At 40.6% G+C, this 24,134-nt stretch overlaps 1 protein-coding gene across 1 annotated transcript in view; it reads left to right on the forward strand.

Moving 5' to 3' along the window:
- The first annotated feature begins 17,375 nt into the window (after positions 1-17,375).
- TMEM132C (transmembrane protein 132C) overlaps positions 17,376-24,134 on the forward strand; it is a 921,872-nt gene continuing 915,113 nt past the window's right edge. Inside the window, exon 1 of the mRNA XM_073627978.1 lies at positions 17,376-18,045. Within this exon, the coding sequence (XP_073484079.1) occupies positions 17,913-18,045 (133 nt within the window). The 5' untranslated portion in view covers positions 17,376-17,912. The remainder of the gene's footprint in view (positions 18,046-24,134) is intronic.

Below are 24,134 nucleotides of genomic sequence, written 5' to 3' on the forward strand. Positions count from 1 at the left end.
GCATTTTAAAAATTTTCCGGAAGCAGATTTAACTTTTGTAGAAAAATAAATGCCAATCAAAATAAGGGCTCATTTGTACTTGCCTCCCCTCTGAAAAGCAAATCTGGTTCGATGGGGGTACATTTGCAAAGCAAAGCATCATAGATGTAACATGTGTAACACCCTGTCTGGACAGTGGTGATTGACCTTGTGCTGATCACATGCACCCCCCAAGAAAAAGAAAAATACTAGCAATACACACCATACTGAGCATATGCAGCATTTGTCCAATGATCTGCACTATCAGCAGATAGATTGGAGATAGTGGAAGAAGGGGAGGATCAGAGAAGACAGGATCAAGCAGGCTTTATACACAATGCAGAGGATTAACCACTTAGGTTCCACAGTGAGTATAACAAGCATGCTTTACTACATATACATATTTTACTGTTGTGGGTTTAGTAACAGTTTAAAAGTTGTGGGGATGTGGGGATTCCCCATTAAATCAGAGGTTTCTAGGGACACCATGGGTGCTTGCTTTCTTAGACACCAGTGACAGAAGGAAACGGTTAATCTATATAGCCTGAACAATCAAAGTTGAGTCTGAATTTAGGTTTGGTCCAAACTGTTGGCTCATCCCTATGTACAACACAGACAATGCAGTGCAGGGATCAGAAGTATAACATACAATATAACATATATAGTACAGGGGACAGGAGCATAATGTACAACATAGTGAATGCAGTGCAGGAGTCGAGAGTATAATGTACAAAGCCCAGCATAGGGCAGTGGTCAGAATGAAATGTACAACATTATGTCTATTGTGGAGGGGTTAGTAGTGTGTAACATGCAGAGTACAGGGGTCAGGAGTGTGTTTCACACAAAGTGAAGAGACCAGGAGTACGCAATGCAGAGAGTGAAGGGCTCAGGAATGCATACCACACATAAAGAAGGGACCAGGAATGCATACCACACATAGTGAAGGGCTCAGGAATGCATACCACACATAATGAAGGGACCAGGAGTACATAGCACAGAGAGTGCAGAGCTCAAACCTGTGTAAAAAGAGTGAAGGGGCCAAGAGTTCAGAATGCACCAAGTGAAGGGCTCAGGAGTACATATTTCAGAATGTGGGGGTCATGAGTACATAATACAAAGTATTCAGGGGTCACAAGTAGGTATCATAGGGCGTACAAGGGTCAGGTGTGTGTAATGCACAGAGTGCAGGGGTCAGCAGTGGTCGTTGTACTGAGTACATGAGATCAGAAGTGCATAGTGTGCAGAGTGCAAAGGTTGGGAGTGGTTATAGCACAGAGTGCAGGGGTTAGGAGTGCATAATGCACAGAGGATAGGAGGGAATATCACATCGAGTGTAGGGGTCAGAAGTATGTAACACATAGGTTAATGTACAGAGTACACCCAAAAATTACCCCCTCCTCCCAGTACAAATCACCAATATATATTCAAATCATAGAGTGCTTCATAGTATACAAATCTGGCAGGGATTTGCATAAGAAATAGCTGTGGGCATAATGCAGCAGGGGCAAAGCCTACACGAGACTCTGGGACCACAGTAAAAATGTGGGACAGTCCCACACAATCAGGGACTATTGGGAATTATGTAGAGTACCAGAGAAGAAGACCCTTACCTACCTAATCCCTTGCTCCCTGCCAGCAGGTGCTCAGCTCTTCTCCATGATGCTCCAAGTTGTGGGCATTCCCTCGGCATCCTCACATGCAATGCAAAGCTGTTGGCTCTACATTGTACTTAATGACATCAGAGTGACTGTGATTGCTGGAGCCCCTTAGAGATGAAACTGCACAGGCTGGTCTCATAGTGGGGAGGGTGCCTGTGGGAGGGAGGGATTAGGTAAGTAAAAATCGTTTTACTGTAACACTAGGTATAAATGAGCCTTTAACTCTTGCAGAGTAGGGAAAGGGATGGTCGGCACTCAGGATGACATCCAAAAAATAGTATTTCTTTATTAAAGAGCAACTCCACTTTTGTGGGGGAAAAAATAGCAAATAAAAAAAAATAATATAGCGTGTACAATTGCGATACAAGTCATATTGTAATTGAATGTTATTAAAAATTACCTTTCCTTTTCAATCTGCAGCCGCTGTAATTTTTTTATAAATGCAATGCAATTTGGCTACATGGAGTTGTTCTGTACACAAAATGTGTGCATGACGTCCCCCAGAAACATCATTTCCTGCTTGTGTGATTGGTTCATAGATTTTCCCAGAATTGTGCACTAAGATACAAGTCAGATTTCAAGCATCTCCTGGAGCAAAAATGTCATTTTTGATGAGATATTTCCAATAGGAACACATCTAAAGGGATGCAGGCCCAGCAGATTTCCTCATTAGTGCCCTGCAGCTGCCACAGCTGCCTGATAATTATGAAACCACTCCCATTAGATTCACTTACCACATGAACACAGACAAACACACACGGATTTCTTCAGAATAACAAAAGGCAGGAATCTGCAACAAAGGTTGTTATAATCCTTGCAATGTACATAGATTACCCAGAGGGGAATGTTTTTTTTCTCAACAAAGGTGGAGTTACACTTTGAGTAAACATGTACAATGCTGTAAAAACAGCCTACGCCTTCTCTACTCTGGTACGTTAGAGGTGTCGGCAGCCTCGAAGTCTGAGCACCGGGCGGATCTGTTAAGTGGGAAAACTCTTGCAGTGAGGGACCACCGCCAAGGAATTTTTTGGCTTTTCATGGTTCAGTTTTAAAACAATAGGACAGGAAGTGTGACACTGACAGGATTGCCAGGTTAATGTAAAAACCATGATAAAAGAAAACAAATGCAGTCACCAGCTCTAAAGACTGGTAGCTGCAATATATAACATTTTTGTTTGTGGGTTTACATACACTTAAAGCTATATTAAATCCAAAACCAAAAATGGATTATATTGCAGCTTACCAATCATTAGATGTGGTGGTTGCATTGTTTTCTTTTCTTTGGCTTTTTGTCCCCCTGTTTTCATCAGGTGATCTGGCCAGTAGCACACCTTTTGCATTGGTGAGATGCAATTCTGGATGAAAAAGCACAGGAGGCACAGCAGACAGCAGCATTATCAGTCTGGGGGTGTGGGTGGAGTGTAGGGGAGAGTGTAGTGTTAAACGTATTAGCAGATTTAGAACCACTAACAAATTGAAGTCAAACTCCAACTCACGCTTTATGATCAGTTATAGCAAACATTTTATTTCCTTTTGGGATAAAGATTTCGCAAGTAAAAGGTGATCATTTTAATCATCCCTGTCAGTTTTAGGGCTCATGCACACTGCAGCTAAAAAGAAAGAAAAAAAAAGAAGATTTTACAGGTATTTGAGCTTTTATTTCTCTGCCTAAAAGCTTGAAGAAGCTTTGTGTTTTCTTACGCTCTTTTGCACATTTTTATTGAGCTTCTTTGAGTTTTTTCAAGCTGGAGCATAAGAGTTTTTTTCCACAAACCCTTCCCTCAGCAAATTTTTTTCCTTTTTTAATGTGTGTTTTTTCAAGCTTTTTTGTGCTTCTTCACGCTTTTTCGCACACATTTTGCCATTTGAAAAAACGAATGGCAAATGCTGCAAAACGCACAGTAAAAAACACGTAACCCACAAAATGCCAACATGTCCCATAAGCCACATGTAGCACAGCCCATTTAAATCAACGGGCTGCCCTATGCGTGTCACAGGAAAAACGAGACACAAAACGTTCGCTCCCACTATGCTAGATGTGAATGGGGCTTGAAAGTGAAATTGGTGCGATAACACAAGAACAATGAGGCTCCATTCATCTCTGCGTTTCCTTGCATTTTCAGAAATGCTCCACCAAAAATCGCAGTAAAAAAATGCACTAAGCTCCGCTCTAAAAAAATGTTCTGAAGCTTCTTTGGGGCGATTGCTGTGTGTAGGGCAGTCTATTCAGATGGGTGGGCTGCCCTATGTTTAATGAGTGAAAATGTTCCAAAACACCCCCCCCCGCTAAAAAAAACAAAAACGCATGTGGGAATGCGACTTCCCACTATGCAGAGATGTGAACGGGGCTTGACAGCTGAGTATTTCTGTCCACTCCCTTCTATGTGCTTGTATAAAGATGGCCATACACTATGCAATCTGATTGTGTATTTAGTGAGAAGGGTGATCACTGATTGATTGCGTTTCATTTAAAAAATGTGCACCTGGGAATGGGAGGATAGATGATGCAGGGTGTGTGCTAATGAGGTCAGCTAGTCAACTCCTTCCTGTGTCATAACCTACAGTCTGTAAGGAAGTAAGACAGAAGCAATAGATACATTTGGAATCATGGATAGAGGACAGTAAGGTACGTGTCTGTAGATTTTATGGAAAGCTTTGATATTTTTGCAAAAAAGTACATGAATGCTATATTGGTGCATAGGGGGGCTGGAATTTAGAAGAAAAAAATAAGGTGAACTTAGCCGTTAAGGTGAAAAACCACAAGGGTTTACCACCCCTTTAATACCACTCTACTTTTACCCATAAAGTCAATTGTCGGAATTTGTGCTAATATTCATGCCCAAAATGCCCATGCACCAGCACTAACAGTATTGTGGATGGAGCTGAGTGAGATGTCACTAGTACTGCCTGGCAGCAGGCCTGTAATCTTAGTAAATAAGGCTCTATTTGTACCATCTTATAGCCTGCCAAATTGTTTTGCTGCGGCTAATAAAATACCAGAAAATCAAAGCCGTGCCAGTAGCCGCTTTACTCATATTTTGTTTCCTGAATAAAAGAAACAACAGAACACATTTTCCTTTCACAGCGAAAAAACATTGTAACATCCTATTAGCACATCCCCTATCTTTCTTTTGTTTATGTTTTGAAAGTCCTGTTAGCTATTCTTTGTGCTGTAGTAGTGAATATGTTAACACCTTGTAAATAAAATTCTTAGAGTTAATTATAACACCGGTGTAATGCTTTGTGAGAGCTAACGGATGTGCTTAAAAAGCCCCCACGGACTATTTATTTCTTTGGTTTATTCTCTACAATGAACTTTTGATTAAAAATCACAGTCTATGGAATCGATGGCTCCCACTAATTATAATGTGTTCTTCTCCAGCTACTCCATAAAAAATTTTTTCGTTAACTATTTGAGCCCCTAGAGCCCTGCCTACACCCCACTTCCTCACCTTGCTCCATTGGGCTCAGAATGGTTTTCCCAATTTAGAGATGTGCAATTTCGGTCAGTCCTCCTAACATATTATAGTTTTTGGTTTTGTAGGTTTTAATTAGGAAGAAATGGGGAAGGATTAGGAAAGAATGCATTTTGCTGTAATTATTCCCCACACAACGTTTGCATAATTAGTACAGTTATAATTGTGCAGCACAATTATATTTTACTTAATATATAATCAGCAAAATCTTCCAACTACAAGAATACCACGTAAATGTGACTGTGATGACATTTAATATGTAATGGTGTATCTCAAATTTAAAGTTCACTTTACAAATTAGAAGAACTTTTTTTTTGTTCTTGATGTTGCATTGTAATTTCATTTAATTGCATTTCGTAAATGTGACAGTTAAAATGATTGTAAACGATCACCTTGTAAAACAACCCATTCCTTGTAAAATAAAAATGAAAGGCAAAACATTTTTGTATAGATATATAAAAAAAAAAAACATTTTAAATACCCTTTTTCCCTTTTTTTTTTGAAATGATCTCATTCGCCACAATGTAAACAAACAGATCCCCATTCTGACAGGGAAGTACAGAGTGATCGTCTAGTCCTAGTGATTAGGAACAGCGATCTGTCTGTACTCCCAGTCAGTCCCCTCCCCCCACAGTTAGAAACACCTCCCAGGGAACACATTTAACCCCTTGATCACCCCCTAGTGTTAACCCCTTCCCTGCCAGTGTCATTTATACAGTAATCAGTGCATTTTTATAGCACTGATCGCTGTATAAATGTCACTGGTACCAAAAAAGTGTCAAAAGTGTCCATTCTGTCCGCCGCAATGTCGCAGTCCTGCTAAAAATCACAGATCACCAACATTACTAATAAAAAAAAATGAATAATAAAAATGCCATAAATCTATCCCCTATTTTGTAGATGCTATAACTTTTGCGCAAACCAATCAATAAACGCTTATTGCATTTTTTTTATACCAAAAATATGTATAAGAATACATATTGGCCTAAACTGATGAAGAAATTCGTTTTTTTAATTTTTTTTGGATATTTATTATAGCAAAAAGTAAAAAATATTGTTCTTTTTTCAAAATTGACGGCCTTTCATTGTTTATAGCGCAAAAAATAAAAACCGCAGAGGTGATCAAATACCACCAAAAGAAAGCTCTATTTGTGGGAAAAAAGGACATCAATTTTGTTTGGTTATAGCTTTGCACGACCACGCAATTGTCAGTTAAAGCGACGCAGTGCCATATCGCAAAAAATGGCCTGGTCATAAAGGGGGAAAATTTTCCAGGGCTGAAGTGGTTAAGGACTTTATAAGAACTTTTATTCTTCACAGCAACATGGGAGACAGGGCTAGGGACCTCAGAACACCCGTACAGACTTTCAGTCCCAGACTCCATCCATAGACCTTCAGGCAGAAAGGGCTTTTTCCAGAAGAAAAATCTCCAGTAGCAGCAGCATCCATAGTGATCCTCCTGATATTTTCCACGGCTCTCCATGAGTTCCCCCTCCAAAGGATCTCCAGTGGCAGAGTCACCTCTGGTACTTTATCCCAGCCATCACTTCTCCTTCCAGATCCTCGTCTTTTATGAGCCTCCCTGAACCAGGGGTCTCAAGCAGCAGGACCCTATTGGACAGGCAGTCCTCTTCTGCTTCCAGGCCATTACACCAAGAACATGCAAAGGCCTCCTCAATTGCTCAATATGCACCTTCCCCATGCCACAGCCTGGAATGACAAGATCCGCCCCAGATGTTTATGCTCTCCCCCAGCATGCATTATTGAGGATAAGTCTCCTACTGGTTGGCTAGAGGAAACATAAATATTCATAACTCAGTATTACTGTCAAATCTCACACTATTGCCAGAGGAAGCAGTGACACCTACTGGCAGCAGAGAGAAACCACAGCTACGCTGAGTTTAGGGCAGGATTTCGCAACCTTTTTTCAGTCAAGGCACCCTTTAAAATTATACACAATCTTGAGGCACCCCATTCTAAAACATTAAAAAAAAAAAAAAAGTAACTAATAGTTTTACATAATACTTTCACACATGTAAAACACTCAAAATTAGAGTTGATTTTTACAAAGTCATATACTTTTGCACAAATTTACTAGCATTCCAGTGTTTCTCTTCTCCCTCAGTTTCTCTTCTTTGGCTAATGAGACCCCAGTGTCTCCCCCCAATATGTTATGTCATTCGTTGTTAAAGTAGAAGTCCACCCTAACACTAAAGTCCCTGCATCTACAGACATCCATGATCTAACACTAACCTATCTAGCCCTGTAAAGAAGAAATAAGCATATATAACTTTTTTGAAGCCAATCCGGTCCAGTCTCCATCGGCGGAAGCTCTGCAGAGAACACGGCTGACAACAGCTGTGAAATGAATTGGAAGTGATGTCACCCATAGAGCTACTATGGGGCTTCCATTGTCGGCTGTGTCCTCTGTACCCGCCTCCACAGCGAAGCCGCAACTGACAGCTCAGCGTGGGATCAGGTCGGATCAGCTTCAAAAAAGGTATGTATACTGATTTCTTCTTTACAGGATTAGATAGGTTAGTGTTAGATCGTGGATGTCTGTAGATGCAGGGATTTTAGTGTTAGGGTGGACTTCTACTTTAAGAAGCTGACCCACACGGAGCCCAAGGCTGTAATAGTGCACAATAAAAATTTGTGGCTTTGTGTAACTTGATCCACCTGTTCACTTGTTGACAATTTTGGGCACATTGGGACAATTTTTTGGCATTTTGCCAAGCTACCCCTGAAGAACCCAGAAGGTACCCTGGTTGGTTGCCCCCTGGCTGGTTTAGGAGGCAACCAAATGAATAAATAGACTATAAATCAGCTTGTGCTGACTACCACTCAGCATGACTAAATTTAGACAGGCACCCCGGTTTAGGGCAGGATGGCTACCTAAACATGTGTTTGAATTTTTCCTAACATGGCACACTTTGTGTATATGTGAGAATATGCTTCATTGGAAAGCATTAATCTCTGCACTGAACCATATTTTGCTTGCGTTGCAAAGTACAGTATATTGTAACCTGAATAGTGTGAACAAGCCCTGCCTGGGAAGCATGTGTTGCCTGTAGCTGGGGTAAGCTGCTTTCATTACAGGCTTGTGAAATAGGTAGTCTGCTTTTTTGACAGATTTTCTTTTACTATGATAACAAAGACAACCTTCTGAATACCAAATAATACAAACACAGTTTACAATATATAAGATTCCCCTAGAAAAGATGATGCAGGTTACAATATGCTGCAAAGCATTTCTGCCGAACTAGCAGGTAAGGGCTTATTGTAATGCTAAAAAAGTATATCCCTGTCTAGAGTAAGCCTCATAATGGTAGTACAATGTGATTATGGAATAATAATATATATCAGGATGAATATATTTAGCAAATGTCTCACTGAGAACAACAGGCACCGAGACATCCACCTGTGCTCAAATGAGTTCTGTGAGCCGATGGGACCTGCTGCGGTTTCCTTCCCAATTCAGATGCCAAATGCTAACGGTGCACACTCTGTTAAAGGAAATCTGCACTGCAAGAGAACACGGAGGCTGCCATTTCTGACCTCTCCTTCTAAAAAAAATGCTAGCTGTTTGGCTCTCGTGATGATCTAATAGCTTTAATGCTTTCTGAGTCACTGAGCAGGAACTAATATGTGGATTAAGAGTTCTGATTTCAGTCTGACTTTCTTATCCAAATGCTTTTATGTCAGCAACTCATTAGGGGTTGATTTACTAAAACTGGACTGTGCAAAATTTGGTGCAACTCTGCATAGAAACCAATCAGCTTCCAGTTGAGTGATTGTAAACTCTCACACATACCCAGTGAAGTGAATAGCCTCAGACGATACATGGAGATGAAACAAATCTCCTTGCATACATTCTACTTGTACAGTGGATATAAAATGTCTACACATGCCTGTTAAAACGTCAGGTTTCTGTGATGTAAAATAAACTTTTTCCACCTTTAATGTGACCTATAAACTGTACAACTCAGTTAAATAAAAAACTGAAATCTTTTAGGTGGAGGGAAGTAAAAATAAAAAACTAAAATAATATGGCTGCATAAGTGTGCACACCCCTAAATTACCGTAATTCTTTGTTGGAGCACCTTTTGATTTTATTACAGCACTCAGTCTTTTTGGGTGTGAGTTTATCAGCATGGCACATCTTGACCTGGTAATATTTGCCCACTCTTCTTTGCAAAAACACTCCAAATCTGTCAGTTTGCGAGGGAATCTCCTGTGCACAGCCCTCCTCAGGTCACTCCACAGATTTTCAAATTTAATCTCCTTCTCAATCTCTTCTCAATCTCCTTTTCAAATTTAATCTCCTTCTGGTGAAGCCATTCCTTTGTTGATTTGGAAGTATGCTTTGGGTCGTTGTCATGCTGAAAGATGACGTTCCTCTTCATGTTCAGCTTTCTAGCAGAAGCCTGACGGTTTTGTGCCAATATTGACTATTATTTGGAACTGTTCATAATTCCCTCTACCTTCACTAAGGCCCCTGTTCCAGATGAAGAAAAACAGCCCCAAAGCATGATGCTGCCACCACCATGCTTCACGGTGGGTATGGTGTTCTTTTGGTGATGTGCAGTGCTGTTTTTGCACCAAACATATCTTTTGGAATTATGGCCAAAAAATTCAACCTTGGTTTCATCAGAACATAACACATTTTCCCACATGCAAAATTTAACCTGACTTGGATGTTTTTTCTTCGTAAGAAAAGGCTTCCATCTTGCCACTCTACCCCATAGCCCAGACATGTGAAGAATACAGGAGATTGTTGTTACATCTACCACACAGCCAGTACTTGCCAGATATTTCTGCAGCTCCTTTAATGTTGTTGTAGGCCTCTTGGCAGCCTCCCTGGCCAATTTTCTTCTTGTCATTTCATCAATTTTGAAGGGACGTCCAGTTCTTGGTAATGTCACAGTTGTGCCAAATTTTCTCCACTTGATGATGACTGTCTTCACTGTGTTGCATGGTACATCTAATGCCTTGTAATTTATTTTGTACCCTTCTCCTGACTGATAACTTTTAACAATGAAACCCCTTGATGCTTTGGAAGCTCTCTGCGGACCATGGCTTTTGCTGTAGGATGTGACTAAGAAAATGTCAGGAAAGGCCTACTAGAACAGCTGAACTTTATTTGGGTTTAATCAGAGACACTTTAAATAATGGCAGGTGACTTTTTTATCCATTGTATATCTGCTGTCTTCACCTTTCTACACTCTTTGGAAAGTGCAGAATGTGTTAGAAATCTTTCTTCCTCTTTCAGCAGTGGGTGGGGAGTCTGGGCTTACACTGTGTGTGAGCTGATTGGAGGAAAGGGACACACCCCCACTCCACATAGGCAGAGGAATGAAGGAACATTTAGGGTTGTATTCTGAATAGACAAGCTCCCTGTTAATCTGCATCGAAGCTCCCTCCCCGACACAAATTTTCAGCTACTGTTATCTCCTGTGTTGGAGAACTTGTCAGAAGTGACTCTGCTGATAACAGAGGAATGAAGCATCAGAGAGAAATGGCACTTAGAGCTTTGGAGAGAGATAAGTAAACACTATATGCGCTCAGCTCAGGTCATATTTCATGAATGGGGTTTACAACCACTTTAAAGTGGTTGTAAAGGCTCAAGGTTTTTTTTCCTTCATGCATTTTCTCCTCTGTGTGAAGTGCCCCCCCCCCCCCCCCCAGCTCCCTAATACTTAACTTAGCTCCATCACAATTTAGCAATGTGCGCAACAGTTTTGGCTCTCCAGGTACTCTCACTCCTCATTGGCTGAGGCAGCAGCGGGAGCCAGTGGCTGTCAATCACAGCCAGCGAGCCAATAAGGAAAGAGAGGGGGTGGGGCCAAGCCTCGGCTCTGTGTGTGAAAGGACACGCAGAGCCGTGGCTCAGGAGCACACCGGCTTGGGTGCCCCCACAGCAAATTGCTTGCTCCGCGGGGACTCGTCAGAGAAGAGGAGGATCCGGACTGCTCTGTGCAAAACCATTGCACAGAGCAGGTAAGTGTAACATGTTTGTTATTTAAAAAAAAAAATAAACAAGCCTTTAGGCCCCTTTCACATGGGGCAGATCCGTTTTGACATACTCTGCTTGCTCAGCAGGGGATGGCTCCGTTGATCCCCGCTGAGCAGGAGGATGACTGGTCCGTCTCCACTCACTGTGCAGGGACAGACCTGTCAGAGTCCCGCTCTCCTCTATGGGGAAATCGGAAGAAAATGAACAGCCTATCCGTTTTCATCTAATCCCATCCAATCCAACCTGATAGACGGATGGTGAACGTATCGCCATCCGTCTGTTTTCAGCAGATTTTCTTGGATCAGATGTCAGCGGATACATGTCCACTGACATCCGCCTCCCCATAGAGGACAATTGGTGGCCGATCGGGTCCACCTGAAAAACAGACAAGCGGACCTGATCGGTCCAATTGTGTGAAAGGGGCCTTACTATCTCTTTAATTGAACAAGCTGAAGTTAGAAGTTGATTGGCTACCATGCACAGATGAACCAGATTTAGCATTTTCCAGTTTTAGTAAATCAACTCTGTAATGTAATAAAGCCAGAAACAGGCAACTAGTACTCTCCTTATTATTACAGGTATTTATATAGCGTTGACAATTTACACAGAGCTTTACATCCCGTGCATTCACATCAGTCCCTGTCATCAAGGAGCTTGCAATCTAAGGTCCCTTCATAACATGCATATACACATACTAGGGACAATGTAGACATGAGACAGTCAACCTATCAGAATGTCTTCGGAGTGTGGGGGAAAACCAGTGAAAACTTCATGCAGATAGTGTCCTGGATGGGATTTGAACTGGTGACCCCATTGATGCAAGGCGGACAGGGCTAATCACTAAGACTGATGACATATAGGTGACTCCGCTGCTAGTGATCCTGCCACTAACAATTCGTCAAAATCACCAGCAGCAGGATTGCTAAGAGGCTATTTTGTCCCTATGGTATCACTCCCTCTGTAACTTAGATAGCTAGATGTTGATCCCATCTCTATCGTTCGGGCAAGTGACAGAGTGACATTGTGCTGCATGTGGCTACAAAGGGTGCAATTCCATATGGACACACAAGTGGCTGTGGCAGAAATGCCTGTGTGCCATCAGCCACTGTGCTTAAAGTAGAACTAAAGGCAAAGCTTTTTTAAAAAAATTTGGATAGAGTAAAGGAAGGTTATAACACTTGTCATTTGTTTAGTTTTTTTTGTCATCTTTGACCCATTGGGCAGATTTCCCTTCACTTCCTGTCACATAGCCAAATCAGGAAGTGGAAGAAAATCATTCCAAAGTAGGAGAATCTCTGGCTGTCACCAGGGTCAGCTCAGCATAACTAGTGTCCTCACTGGAAAAGTTATACTCTATTACTGTTCTGGGCACAACCCAAAATGTGGGGTTTTCTTTTACTTTCACTTTCAATGATAGCGGTAAACATGACAAACAGAGAGGATGAATCTCCCTAACTGGACACACACCAACAAGGGGTTCTAATCTCTCTGAACTCTGTCCAAAACTGTTTTGCCTTTAGTTATACTTTAAAAGATGGTCGGCGATGGCAGCACCCGACCTTCTCTCACTACAAGTTTACTTTAACCACTTGCCGACCGCCGCACACCGATATATGTTGGCACAATGGCAGCGGTGGGCAAATGAGCGTACCTGTATGTCCCCTTTAAGAGCCGGGGATAGCAGGTGCACGCACAGCATGACCGTGCCTGCGGGGCTCGATGTCCACCGGTCTCCCGGAGATCGTGTTACGGAGCCTCAGAACGGAGAAGTGCCTATGTGAACGAGGCGTTTCCCCATTCTGGCTTGTGTTATGACAGAGATCTGTCATGTGACTTGAAACCCATCCCCCCACAGTTAGAATCACTCCCTAGGACACACTTAACCCCTTCATCGCCCCCTAGTGGTTAACCCCTTCACTGCCAGCGTCATTTACACAGTAATCAGTGCATTTTTATAGCACTGATCGCTGTATAAATGACAATGGTCCCAAAATAGTGTCAAAATTGTCCGATGTGTCCACCATGATGTCGCAGTCCTGATAAAAATTGCAGATCATCACCATTACTAATAAAAAAAAAAAAAATAAAATAAAAATGCCAAAAAACTATCCCCTATTTTGTAGACACTATAACTTTTGCACAAACCAATCAATTATTGCGATTTTTTTTTTTACCAAAAATATATAGAAGAATACATATCGGCCTAAACTGAGGAAAAAAAATTGTTTTTTATATATTTTTAGGGGATATTTATTATAGCAAAAAGTAAAAAATAATGCGTTTTTTTTTCAAAATTGTCGCTATTTTTGTTTATAGGGCAAAAAGTAAAAACCGCAGAAGTGATGAAATACCACCAAAAGAAAGCTCTATTTGTGGGAAAAAAAGGACTTCAATTTTGTTTGGATGCAACGTCGCACGACCGTGCAACTGTCAGTTAAAGCAACGCAGTGCCAAATCGCAAAAAGTGCTCTGGTCAGGAAGGGGGTAAAATCTTCCAGGGCTAAAGCGGTTAAGCTTTGTCCCCTTTTCTCTTACAACAATCGCTTATCAGTCACAGGGAGATTTGCAGACAATGGAAATCACTCATTATAGCCCCTGTACAGCCCAGCTATCACAAATGATTCTCACAACTGTCCCATCATTTTGCTGTTATAGCCACTCTAAGACCCCTTTCACACTGGGGCGGTTTGCAGGCGGTATTGCACTAAAAATACCGCCTGCAAACCGCCCCTAAACAGCCTCCGCTGTTTGTTCAGTGTGAAACCCCTCGGTGCGCAGGCAGGACGGTGAAAAAAGTTCTGCAAACCGCTTTTTTGGAGCGGTGAAGGAGCGGTGTATTCACCGCTCCTTCACCGCTCCTGCCCATTGAAATCAATGGGACAGTGCGGCTATACCGTGGCAATACCGCGGCTATAGCCGCGCTGTACGAGGGATTTTAACCCTTTTTCGGCTGCCAGCGGGGGTTAAAACCGCACCGCTAGCGGCCGAATACCGCTGCAAGAACGATGGTACAGCAGCGCTAAAAATAGCGCTGCTGTACCGCCGACGCCCCCACCGCCCCAGTGTGAAAGGGGCCTAATTCTTTACTCATACTCCTCGGAGAACACAGCATCCATCAGGACCTGTTTAACTGAATAACCCCTGGAAATGAAAACAGACACTCCTACTATTTTGATACAAAATGATTTGCTTTGAAAATTTTCCAGGGGCAAAAAACAAAACAAAATGTGCTTCTTCAGATTAAAGTAACTATATTTTATTTTATTTTATTTAAATTTCTTGGTATTTCTGTTATTATTTTTCCTTCTTTCTTTTTATTTACTTTTCTTTCTTTCTTTTTTTCTTTTTTTATTATTTTTTATTATTTTTCTTTTTTTCTTTTCCTTTACTTTTATTTCATTATTTTTATTTCTTTGTATTTTGTATTATTTTTCATTCTTTCTTTATCTTTCTTTCTTTTTTTTTTTTCCTTTTTGGTCTTTATTTATATTTCATTCTTTTTATTTTTTTTTTCTTTCTCTCTTTTTTAAAAACAAATTATTATCATTATTTTATTATTACTATACAAGATTTATATAGCGTCAACGGTTTGAGCAGGTAAATTATGTTTAGTTATTTTTCTTTCTTTCTTTCATATTGTTATTATTATTTTTCCATATTTATTTAGTGCCAACAGTTTTTGCAGTCAAACAGTAGAGTTACAATATGATTCAATACTTATATTTCTTTCTTTTTTATTTTTTTTATTTCGTTTTGGTCTTTATTTACATTTCCTTTTTTTTTCTTTCTTTTTTTTTAAATTATTTTTATCATTATTTATATTATTATTATACAGGATTTATATAGCATCAACAGTTTGTGCAGGCAAATTATGTATCTCTGTTTATTTTTCTTTCTTTCTTTCATATTGTTATTATTTTTCCAGATTTATATAGCACCAACAGTCTGTGCAGCGCAGACAGTACAGTTGCAATATAATTCAATATTTATATTTCTTTTTTAATTATTTTGCTTTCTTTATTTTTATTTATTCATTTTCTTACTTTCTATATTAAGTTTATCTCTTTAATTAATTTTCTTACAATATAATTCAATATTTATATTTATTTCTTTGTTTTATTCTTTTTCTTTCTTTCTTTTCTCATTTTCTTTCTTTTTTTATTAAAGCGTCTGTTATGTTAAAACTTCATATTCCTGATAGGTGTCTGCTGTTCCATGTACTTGTATGAGAAAGTATCCTGTTCTCTTTGTATCGCTTCTTTTACGTGAAATCCCTGGTGTCTCTGCCACTCCCTTTACTTTTCTACTAAAAACTGGCCACACTAAGCAGGAGAGCATAGTATGGTCAGTTCTCTAGCTGTGCTGGGAACTCTTATGCCGCGTACACACGGTCGGACTTTTCGTCTACAAAAGTCCAACGGACGCCGACGGACTAAAGCTGGCTGGTAATCCGATCGTGTGTGGGCTTCTCCGGACTTTCAGCAGACTTTTTCAGCCTCAAATCCGACGGACTTTAGATTTGAAACATGCTTCAAATCTTTACGTCGTAACTACGACGGACCCCGAAATCCGCTCGTCTGTATGCTAGTCCGACGGACAAAAACCCATGCTAGGGCAGCTATTGGCTACTGGCTATGAACTTCCTTATTTTAGTCCGGTGTACGTCATCACGTACGAATCCGTCGGACTTTTGTGTGGTCGTGTGTAGGCAAGTCCGTTCGTTAGAAAGTCTGCTGCAAGTCCGCCGAAAGTCCGCCGGAAGTCTGTCGGACAGGCTGTCGGACTTTTGTAGACGAAAAGTCCGACCGTGTGTACGCGGCATTAGGCTCTATTCACACTAATGCGTTTTTTGATGCATTTTGCATTTTGCAGAAATGCATGGGAATTTTTTAACATGGGTTCCTATGGAACATGTTCACATCAATGCATTTTTGTGCCTCTGCGTTTTTGGAAAGGGTCGGGGACTTTTTTTCATGCAAAATGCAGCGTTTTGCATGTAATAGAATTCAATGGACCAGCATCCAAAACGCAAGTAGTGCGTTTTTACCACGTTTTTTGCAGCATTTTGCGTTTTTTTTCTTTCTTTTTTTTACACTGTATACAGTATAAAAAAACACTGTAAAAAAAAAAAAAACCCAAAACGCAAAATGCGGCAAAAACGCGGCAAAAACACAGCAAGAACGCATGTTCAAGAACACGGCAAGCACCGCAAAAATCACTGCACAAAAGCTCAAAAGCAACAAGCATAGATATGAATCGAGCCTTATGTTTCCTCCTCCAGTGATCAGACTTGTGCTGACACCCCCCTGCACAGCCATTCACTGGGAAGCTCAGTGTAATGCTGCTTTACCTCCCCCAGCTCTTATGCAGCTGAGAACAGAGGGAATGTATTTATAGTGTTTTTTTATATCTATACAAAAATGTTTTGCCTTTCATTTCTATTTTAAACTGAATGGGTTGTTTTACAAAGTGATAATTTACAATCACTTTAAGTTTCTTTCTTTCTTTAAAGCATTTGTTACCCCAGCATTTCATATTCCTGATTTGTGTCTGTTCTGCCATGTACTATATTGTATGAGAAAGTATCCTGATCTCTTTGTTTTGCTCCCTTTGTGTGAAACCCCTGGTGTTCCTGCCAGCCCCCCTGCTTTCCTATTAAAAACTGACCACGCTAAGCAGGAGAGCACACCATGATCAGTTCTCTAGCTATGCTGGGAAGACTTGATCGGACTTGTCCTGACACCCCCCACACACAGCCTTTCACTGGAAAGCTCAGTGTGCTGCTGCTTCTCCTCCCCAGCTCTTATGCAGCTGAGAAACAGGGGGATGTGATCACTTAAGAAAGGGAAAACATGTATTTATAATGTGTCTTTAAATCTATACAAAAATGTTTTGCCTATCATTTCTGTTTTACTGTAAACTGAATGGCTCTCTCTCTTTCTGATATCAATTCTGCACTTTATTCTGCCAGCTTTACAGATATGCAGAGAATGACACAGTATGATCCTGTCCCCCCTTCTCTTTTCCTCCAGAGGGGATCTCCTTACAGATCACCCCGCAATGAAAGGGTTACTCCAACTAAGCTGCGCTCATTGAGCTGTTTGAATGAACACATCCACAAGTATGGCACGAGGCCACGCCCAGCCCTCCGATCCGGTCGCTGATTGGCTGCCCGGCGTGTCATTCGCCTTCTTTTTTACTATGAAATGGGGAGAGTTGGTGGGTTTGAGGAGAGCGGAGGAGCAGACAGGGGAGGGATGTGCAGCCAGCGGGGGCCACCAGCATCTGAGCACAACAACTTCCCCAGCCTGGATCCATCATCCCTGTGCAGCTGAGTGCTGAGATCACACTACCGGGGGGCCAGTCTATGGTGATGGGGAATAGAGAAAGTTCTCATCAGACCACATCTTCTCCAACAAGTCCTCCTCCTCCTCTGTCATCAGCGATGTGGGGAGCCTGGCTCCATCCGATGATGGGAAGTCATCAGCATCCAGCCCAGGATGGACAGTAAAAGAGGTCCCTCCCTGGTGGTGAAGCTAGCATACCTGTGAAGTTGAAGCTTTGTGCTGGACTAGGAGCACCTCCAATGGTCAGGGACTAGGAGCACCTCCTATGGTCCGTGCCTAGGGACTAGGAGCACCTCCTATGGTCCGTGCCTAGGGGCTAGGAGCACCTCCTATGGTCCGTGCCTAGGGGCTAGGAGCACCTCCTATGGTCCGTGCCTAGGGACTAGGAGCACCTCCAATGGTCCTAGGGACTAGGAAGCCTTCCATGGGACGATCGGTCATGCTGGCTGCAGCTATGGGCAGCTCAGGATTGTGGAACTGGAGCCTGGCCACCCTAGTCAGCCTCATCCTTGCTATGCTCTTCTGCAGAGGTAAGTGATGGATGGTCCTCTTTCTTCAGGATAGGACCTGGAGAACTTAGACATGCCAAGTAAGAGGGATGAAGGCATCCAATCACTGCTTGCTAAATGGCTCCTAAGCCTGATTCCTCTTAATTGTATTACATGTCATTGATAGGTGGTGTTTAGTATAAAGCCTGTCCTCCCAGGATCTTCTTAATGCTGCCCAGCCTGGGCACACTATTACTTTAATTTAACCACTTCACTGACAAGTTTTGCAAGTAACTATTGAAAATGTTGCTACATTTAAAACCCTCTCTTGATCATCATCCAGGCTTGGATGCAAGTAATAGACAGAATCAGTTTCTGCTTTTTATGCATTAAGGATGTCAGATCTGCTCTCATCTGAGTGACAGGAATGCTCCCTAAAGATGAAGGATGAAAACAAGTGACAGTTTTCATGCCTGGGATAGCAGTGGGCTTTGCTGGTCCCATCACATGATGTTTAGCGGTATATATCCCTGCCTGATATGTTCCCTGTTCTCCTGTTGGCAAGCTTTGGTGGCTTCCTATGACCTCAGGGGATTACAGATAAGAGGCTGCTTATTGTTCAGCATGTTTAAATCCCCTGCCAGCCTTTTTTCCCATGGCACTTGAAGACACCCTTCTACAAGTTTATGCCCTGAGTACCCGTAGAAGGGATTTTTGCCTTTTTTTGTGTGCAAGTGTTTAAAGATTTTTAAGTCAATAGCAGAAGAACTAATTTCTTTTTAACAGGGACATTGCATGCATCAATAAAGAATAACATAAAGCCACTTACTGTATATCTGCACAAGAACTAAAAGACAGAGTTTTATTTTAGGGACCATTTGGCCAGCACCTAATGCACATGTGTTAACACACACATATATCGCACGCGCTGGGGTGCGGTACATTAAAGCAGTATACTGAAATCAATGGGCTTCCAACTCATAAAAATATCAAAGTCATCAGGACATGTCCAATATTTTTACCAAAGCACACTATAGTACTCTGCCATGCTTTGCAGCGGATTGCAACACACGCATGTTGTGGCTCTATTCAAAATGAATGGCGGGCTCAATGCGCCAACACATGTAACATGTGATGCGTTAATGTGCACATTTCTGAAACGCGTAGATGCAAAGTGGTCCTTAAGGTATGGCAGCCTTAGCAATTGTTAGCTGATTATCCCTAAAGTACAACCTGGGCAACAGAGAAAATAAGGTGGAAGTTTTCTGCACTAGTTTTATAAATGTCCTTATGGTTATCTATCTATCTATCTATCTATCTATCTATCTATCTATCTATCTATCTATCTATCTATCTATCTATCTATCTAGTACCTTAAGTAGGCATCGAGTCTATCTATCTATCTATCTATCTATCTATCTATCTATCTATCTATCTATCTATCTATCTATCTATCTATCTATCTATCTATCTATCTATCTATCTATCTATCTATCTATCTATCTATCTATCTATCTATCTATCTAGTACCTTAAGTAGGCATCGAGTCTATCTATCTATCTATCTATCTATCTATCTATCTATCTATCTATCTATCTATCTATCTATCTATCTATCTATCTATCTATCTATCTATCTATCTATCTATCTATCTATCTATCTATCTATCTATCTATCTATCTATCTATCTATCTATCTATCTATCTATCTATCTATCTATCTATCTATCTATCTATCTATCTATCTATCTATCTATCTATCTATCTATCTATCTATCTATCTATCTATCTATCTATCTATCTATCTATCTATCTATCTATCTATCTATCTATCTATCTATCTATCTATCTATCTATCTATCTATCTATCTATCTATCTATCTATCTATCTATCTATCTATCTATCTATCTATCTATCTATCTATCTATCTATCTATCTATCTATCTATCTATCTATCTATCTATCTATCTATCTATCTATCTATCTATCTATCTATCTATCTATCTATCTATCTATCTATCTATCTATCTATCTATCTATCTATCTATCTATCTATCTATCTATCTATCTATCTAGTACCTTAAGTAGGCATCGAGTCTATCTATCTATCTATCTAGTACCTTAAGTAGGCATCGAGTCTATCTATCTATCGATTGATTGATCAATCAATCCTTTATCTGATTGGTTATTTGTGTTAACAAAAAGGCATACCTGATATAACTTCTGATTCTTTCTATCAATCCATCTATCCTTTATCTGATTGGTTATTTGTGTTAACAAACAGGCATACCTGATATAATAACTTCTGATTTATTCTATCTATCTTTCCATACTGTATCTGATTGGCTATTTGTGTTCTATCTTGTGTTATTGGGCAGGTGCACCTAATGAAGTAGGCATTGTGTCTGTGTCTGTCTGTCTATCGATTGATTGATCAATCCTTTATCTGGTTTGTTATTTGTGTTATCTATCTATCTATCTATCTATCTATCTATCTATCTATCTATCTATCTATCTAGTATCTCTCTGCCCCCAGAACGCCATTGCCTTTGGCATGTGCCCAATGTACCTGTGCAGCAAACTGCAGGTGGGAGGTGTATTGTTCATGAACATTTTCTGCTTTGGGAGACAAGTAAAGATCCCTTGTTACATTGTTACACATTATTATACAGTTTGTTTTATTGCTCATGAATTTAAAGACTCCCATTTAAGTTCTCAAATTAAATGTGGAAGCCGCTATAAAAAAAAAAAATGTGAGCTGAAGAAATTTACTGCCCCTAGACGCACGATCCAGAGCCATTGTCAAGATTAAACAGAATATTTTAAACACAGACAAGAGAAAAAAAAAGTGAATTGTGGTTCTCAGTTTTCTGAATGGCGTATATTTTGATGGCGATGAGATTGTCCAGTTAATGTTATACCCATCTGGTAATATGAGAAACATGACATAGATGATTGCACTTTATTCTGCTTATGTTGTGTAGCTGAGAGCATGAAACGACCCACATCAGCATCCCGGTGAATGTTTTAGCTGAATGTTCCATCCTGATAAGCACTTTCACTTATTCCGTTAGCTGTGCACTTATAAACGAGCTTCACTTGTAAAGCATGCTATTTAAAGGGCTGCAATTCATAAGCATTATTGGAAATGTCATTATTCTGGAGTCCCTGTGTGCTAGATAAATGCCACAAAAAACTACAGCTATAGGTAATTCACAATTCATTTATATGATGAAGCTGTGCCCCTTATATTGCTTGGCCATCTACAGCCATACATCAGACTTAGCTGCTATAGATGGATGATAGGAAAAGGAAATGATAGGAAAAAGAAATGGGCTGATTTACAGAGTAACATATAGTATATTGGTTCATAAGGCTGTAACATGAACTTATCCATGTTTTCTAGCATTTTTACATGCGTTGTCTATGTAGTGACCTGAAAAAGAAAATGCAAGGAAACAGTCTGTCTGCAGGTCGTATGATCTGGTCCATGTAAATAGGATTAAACACACTACGTTACTATATACATTTTATGGGGTTTCAAACTGCCTGTCAACGCAGCAAGATTAGGGCAGGCCATGTTTTCTGGGGTGCACAGGATTACAGCCCCAAGATGTGATCAGGGTCGGTTCATTTCAATTGAGTTCTTGTGTTTGTTGCCTTTTCCTTTCGGTAGATATGACATTCTACTGCAGGGAACTTGAGAGACTTGAGAGCCTCACGGTTTATTTGGGGTACTTGCAATGGTAAACTTTTACTAATTATCTAATTAAGGATTGGGGTCATTTCAGTTTATTGCCTCTCCTAATTGTAGGATTCTTTACACTGTGTGTGTGTGTGTGTGTGTGTGTGTGTGTGTGTGTAAAGCAGTATTAAACCCAAAAGCAAACAGTTATTATATTGCCGTTTAACAATTTTTAGAAGAGATGGCTGCATTTTTTTTCTCTTTATTTTCATCTGATGCAGCCAGTAAGTCTGTTGTTTTACAATCTGCAAGAGAGCTTGTTATGTTGAATCTGTTAGATGGATGATACAAACCATTTATCACTGACAGGGGTACTTGCAATGATCAGCTTTTATTTATACATGTAAAACTGTTATCCCAAAAGGAAAAAAAAAACTGTTGCTGTAACTGCTTGTGTAACTGCAGTGTAAGCTGGAGTTTGGCTTCAGTTTGTATGTGTATCTAAATCTGCTAGTATATATACCCCCCCCCCCCCGACTAACAATGCTGCTGTCCAAAGGTGTCCCCTGTGCTCCTTCATCCAGAGTGGGGGGCACTCTAATACAGGAGGTGTATTACTAGCCAGATCTCCAAGTAAAAAGAGAATGGGGGGAATAAAGAAAAAAAAAGAAAATGATTGCAGCCACAGTATCTTGTGATTGGTAAGCTGCAATATATTACATTTTTGGTTTTGGGTTGAAAACTGCTTTAACCACTAGCCGACCAGCCGCAACCTATTGCGGCAGGTTGACTCACCTGGGCAAATCGCCGTAGCTGTACGGCGCTCCTTTAAGATGTGACAGCAGGCACGCTCTCAGCGCGTGTCCCCAGGCCTGGTGCGCATGCCCGGTGGGCGCGATGACCGACGGGCACCTGCGATTGCTCGTTTCACAGCGAGAACCGGGATCTGTGTGTGTAAACACACAAATCCCGGTTCTCTCAGGGGAGAGGAAACAGATTGTGTGTTCATACTAAGTATGAACACCAATCTCTTTCCTCCCCTTGTCAGTCCCATCCCCCCTACAATTAGAACACACCCAGGGAACACAGTTAACCCCTTGATCACGCCCTAGTGTTAACCCCTTCCCTGCCAATGACATTTTATACAGTAATCAATGGCTATTATTAGCTCTGATCGCTGTATAAATGTCAATGGTCCCGAAATAGTGTCTAAAGTGTCCGATCTGACTGCTGCAATATCGCAGTCCTGATAAAAATCGCATATTGCCGCCATTACTATTAAAAAAATAATAATAAAAATGAAATAAATCTATCCCCTATTTTGAAGACACTATAACTTTTGTGCAAACCAATCAATATATGCTGATTGCGATTTTTTTTTTTTTTTTTACCAAAAATATGTAGAAGAATACATATCGGCCTAAACTGAGGGAAATTTTTTTTTTTAATGTTTGGCATATTTATTATAGCAAAAACTACAAAATATTGTTTTTTTGTTTTGTTTTTTCAAAATTGTCGCTCTTTTTTTTTTTTTGTTTATAGCACAAAAAAAAAACAAAGACACAGAGGTGATCAAATACCACCAAAATAAAGCTCTATTTGTGGGGAAAAAAAGGACATAAATTTTGTTTGGGTACAACGTCGCACAATCACACAATTGTCAATTAAAACGCCACAGTGCCGAATTGCAAAAAATGGTCTGATCAGGAAGGGGGCAAATTTTTCCGGGGCTGAAGTGCTTAAAGTGACTCTACACTCTGTTGAAAAAATTATATTCAAGTATGTATTTTTAAAGTGTTACTAAACCCACAAGAGTAAAATCAGTGTGTATATGCAGTAAAGCATGCTTGTTATACTCACTGTGGAGCCTAAGGGGTTAATCTTCCGCATTGTGTAAAAAAGGCTGTGTCTTCTCTGATCCTCCCCTTCTTTAACTGACTCCAACCCATCTACTGACAGAACAGAGCATTAGGAGTCAGGCTGCACATGCTCAGTTTAGTGTGTATTGCTAGAGAGGTTTTTTTATTTTTTTCTTGGGAGAGTGCATGTATTCAGCACATGAACAATCAGCACTGTCCAGACAGGGGGTCAGGGGAAAACTCCACTTTAACCAGACACTGATACAAGTCACAAGACTGCTCTAACTGCTGATAAGAAAAGGTATTTAGTTTATATTTACTAAAACTATTGCATTTCCATGTTCTGTGCACTGTGGGAGACCAGATACTGTATAGTGAATGCAGGGTCCTGGGTTTAGTGACATTTTAACTTAAAACAGTTCCTTTTGCTCTCAGCCTCCACACCGCATATTAGCACATTATGACAGACTTGCCTGAAAACATGGTCTTCCAGCGGCGCACTGTCACCGCTGTAGGCAATTTCATCTTCACCCAGTCTTCCTTGCAGGTTCACGGGCTTCAGCGGTATGATTGGCCAAGCCGCAATG

The sequence above is a fragment of the Aquarana catesbeiana genome, linkage group LG01 (assembly GCF_042186555.1).
Source record: "Aquarana catesbeiana isolate 2022-GZ linkage group LG01, ASM4218655v1, whole genome shotgun sequence".
Lineage (NCBI taxonomy): Eukaryota > Metazoa > Chordata > Amphibia > Anura > Ranidae > Aquarana > Aquarana catesbeiana.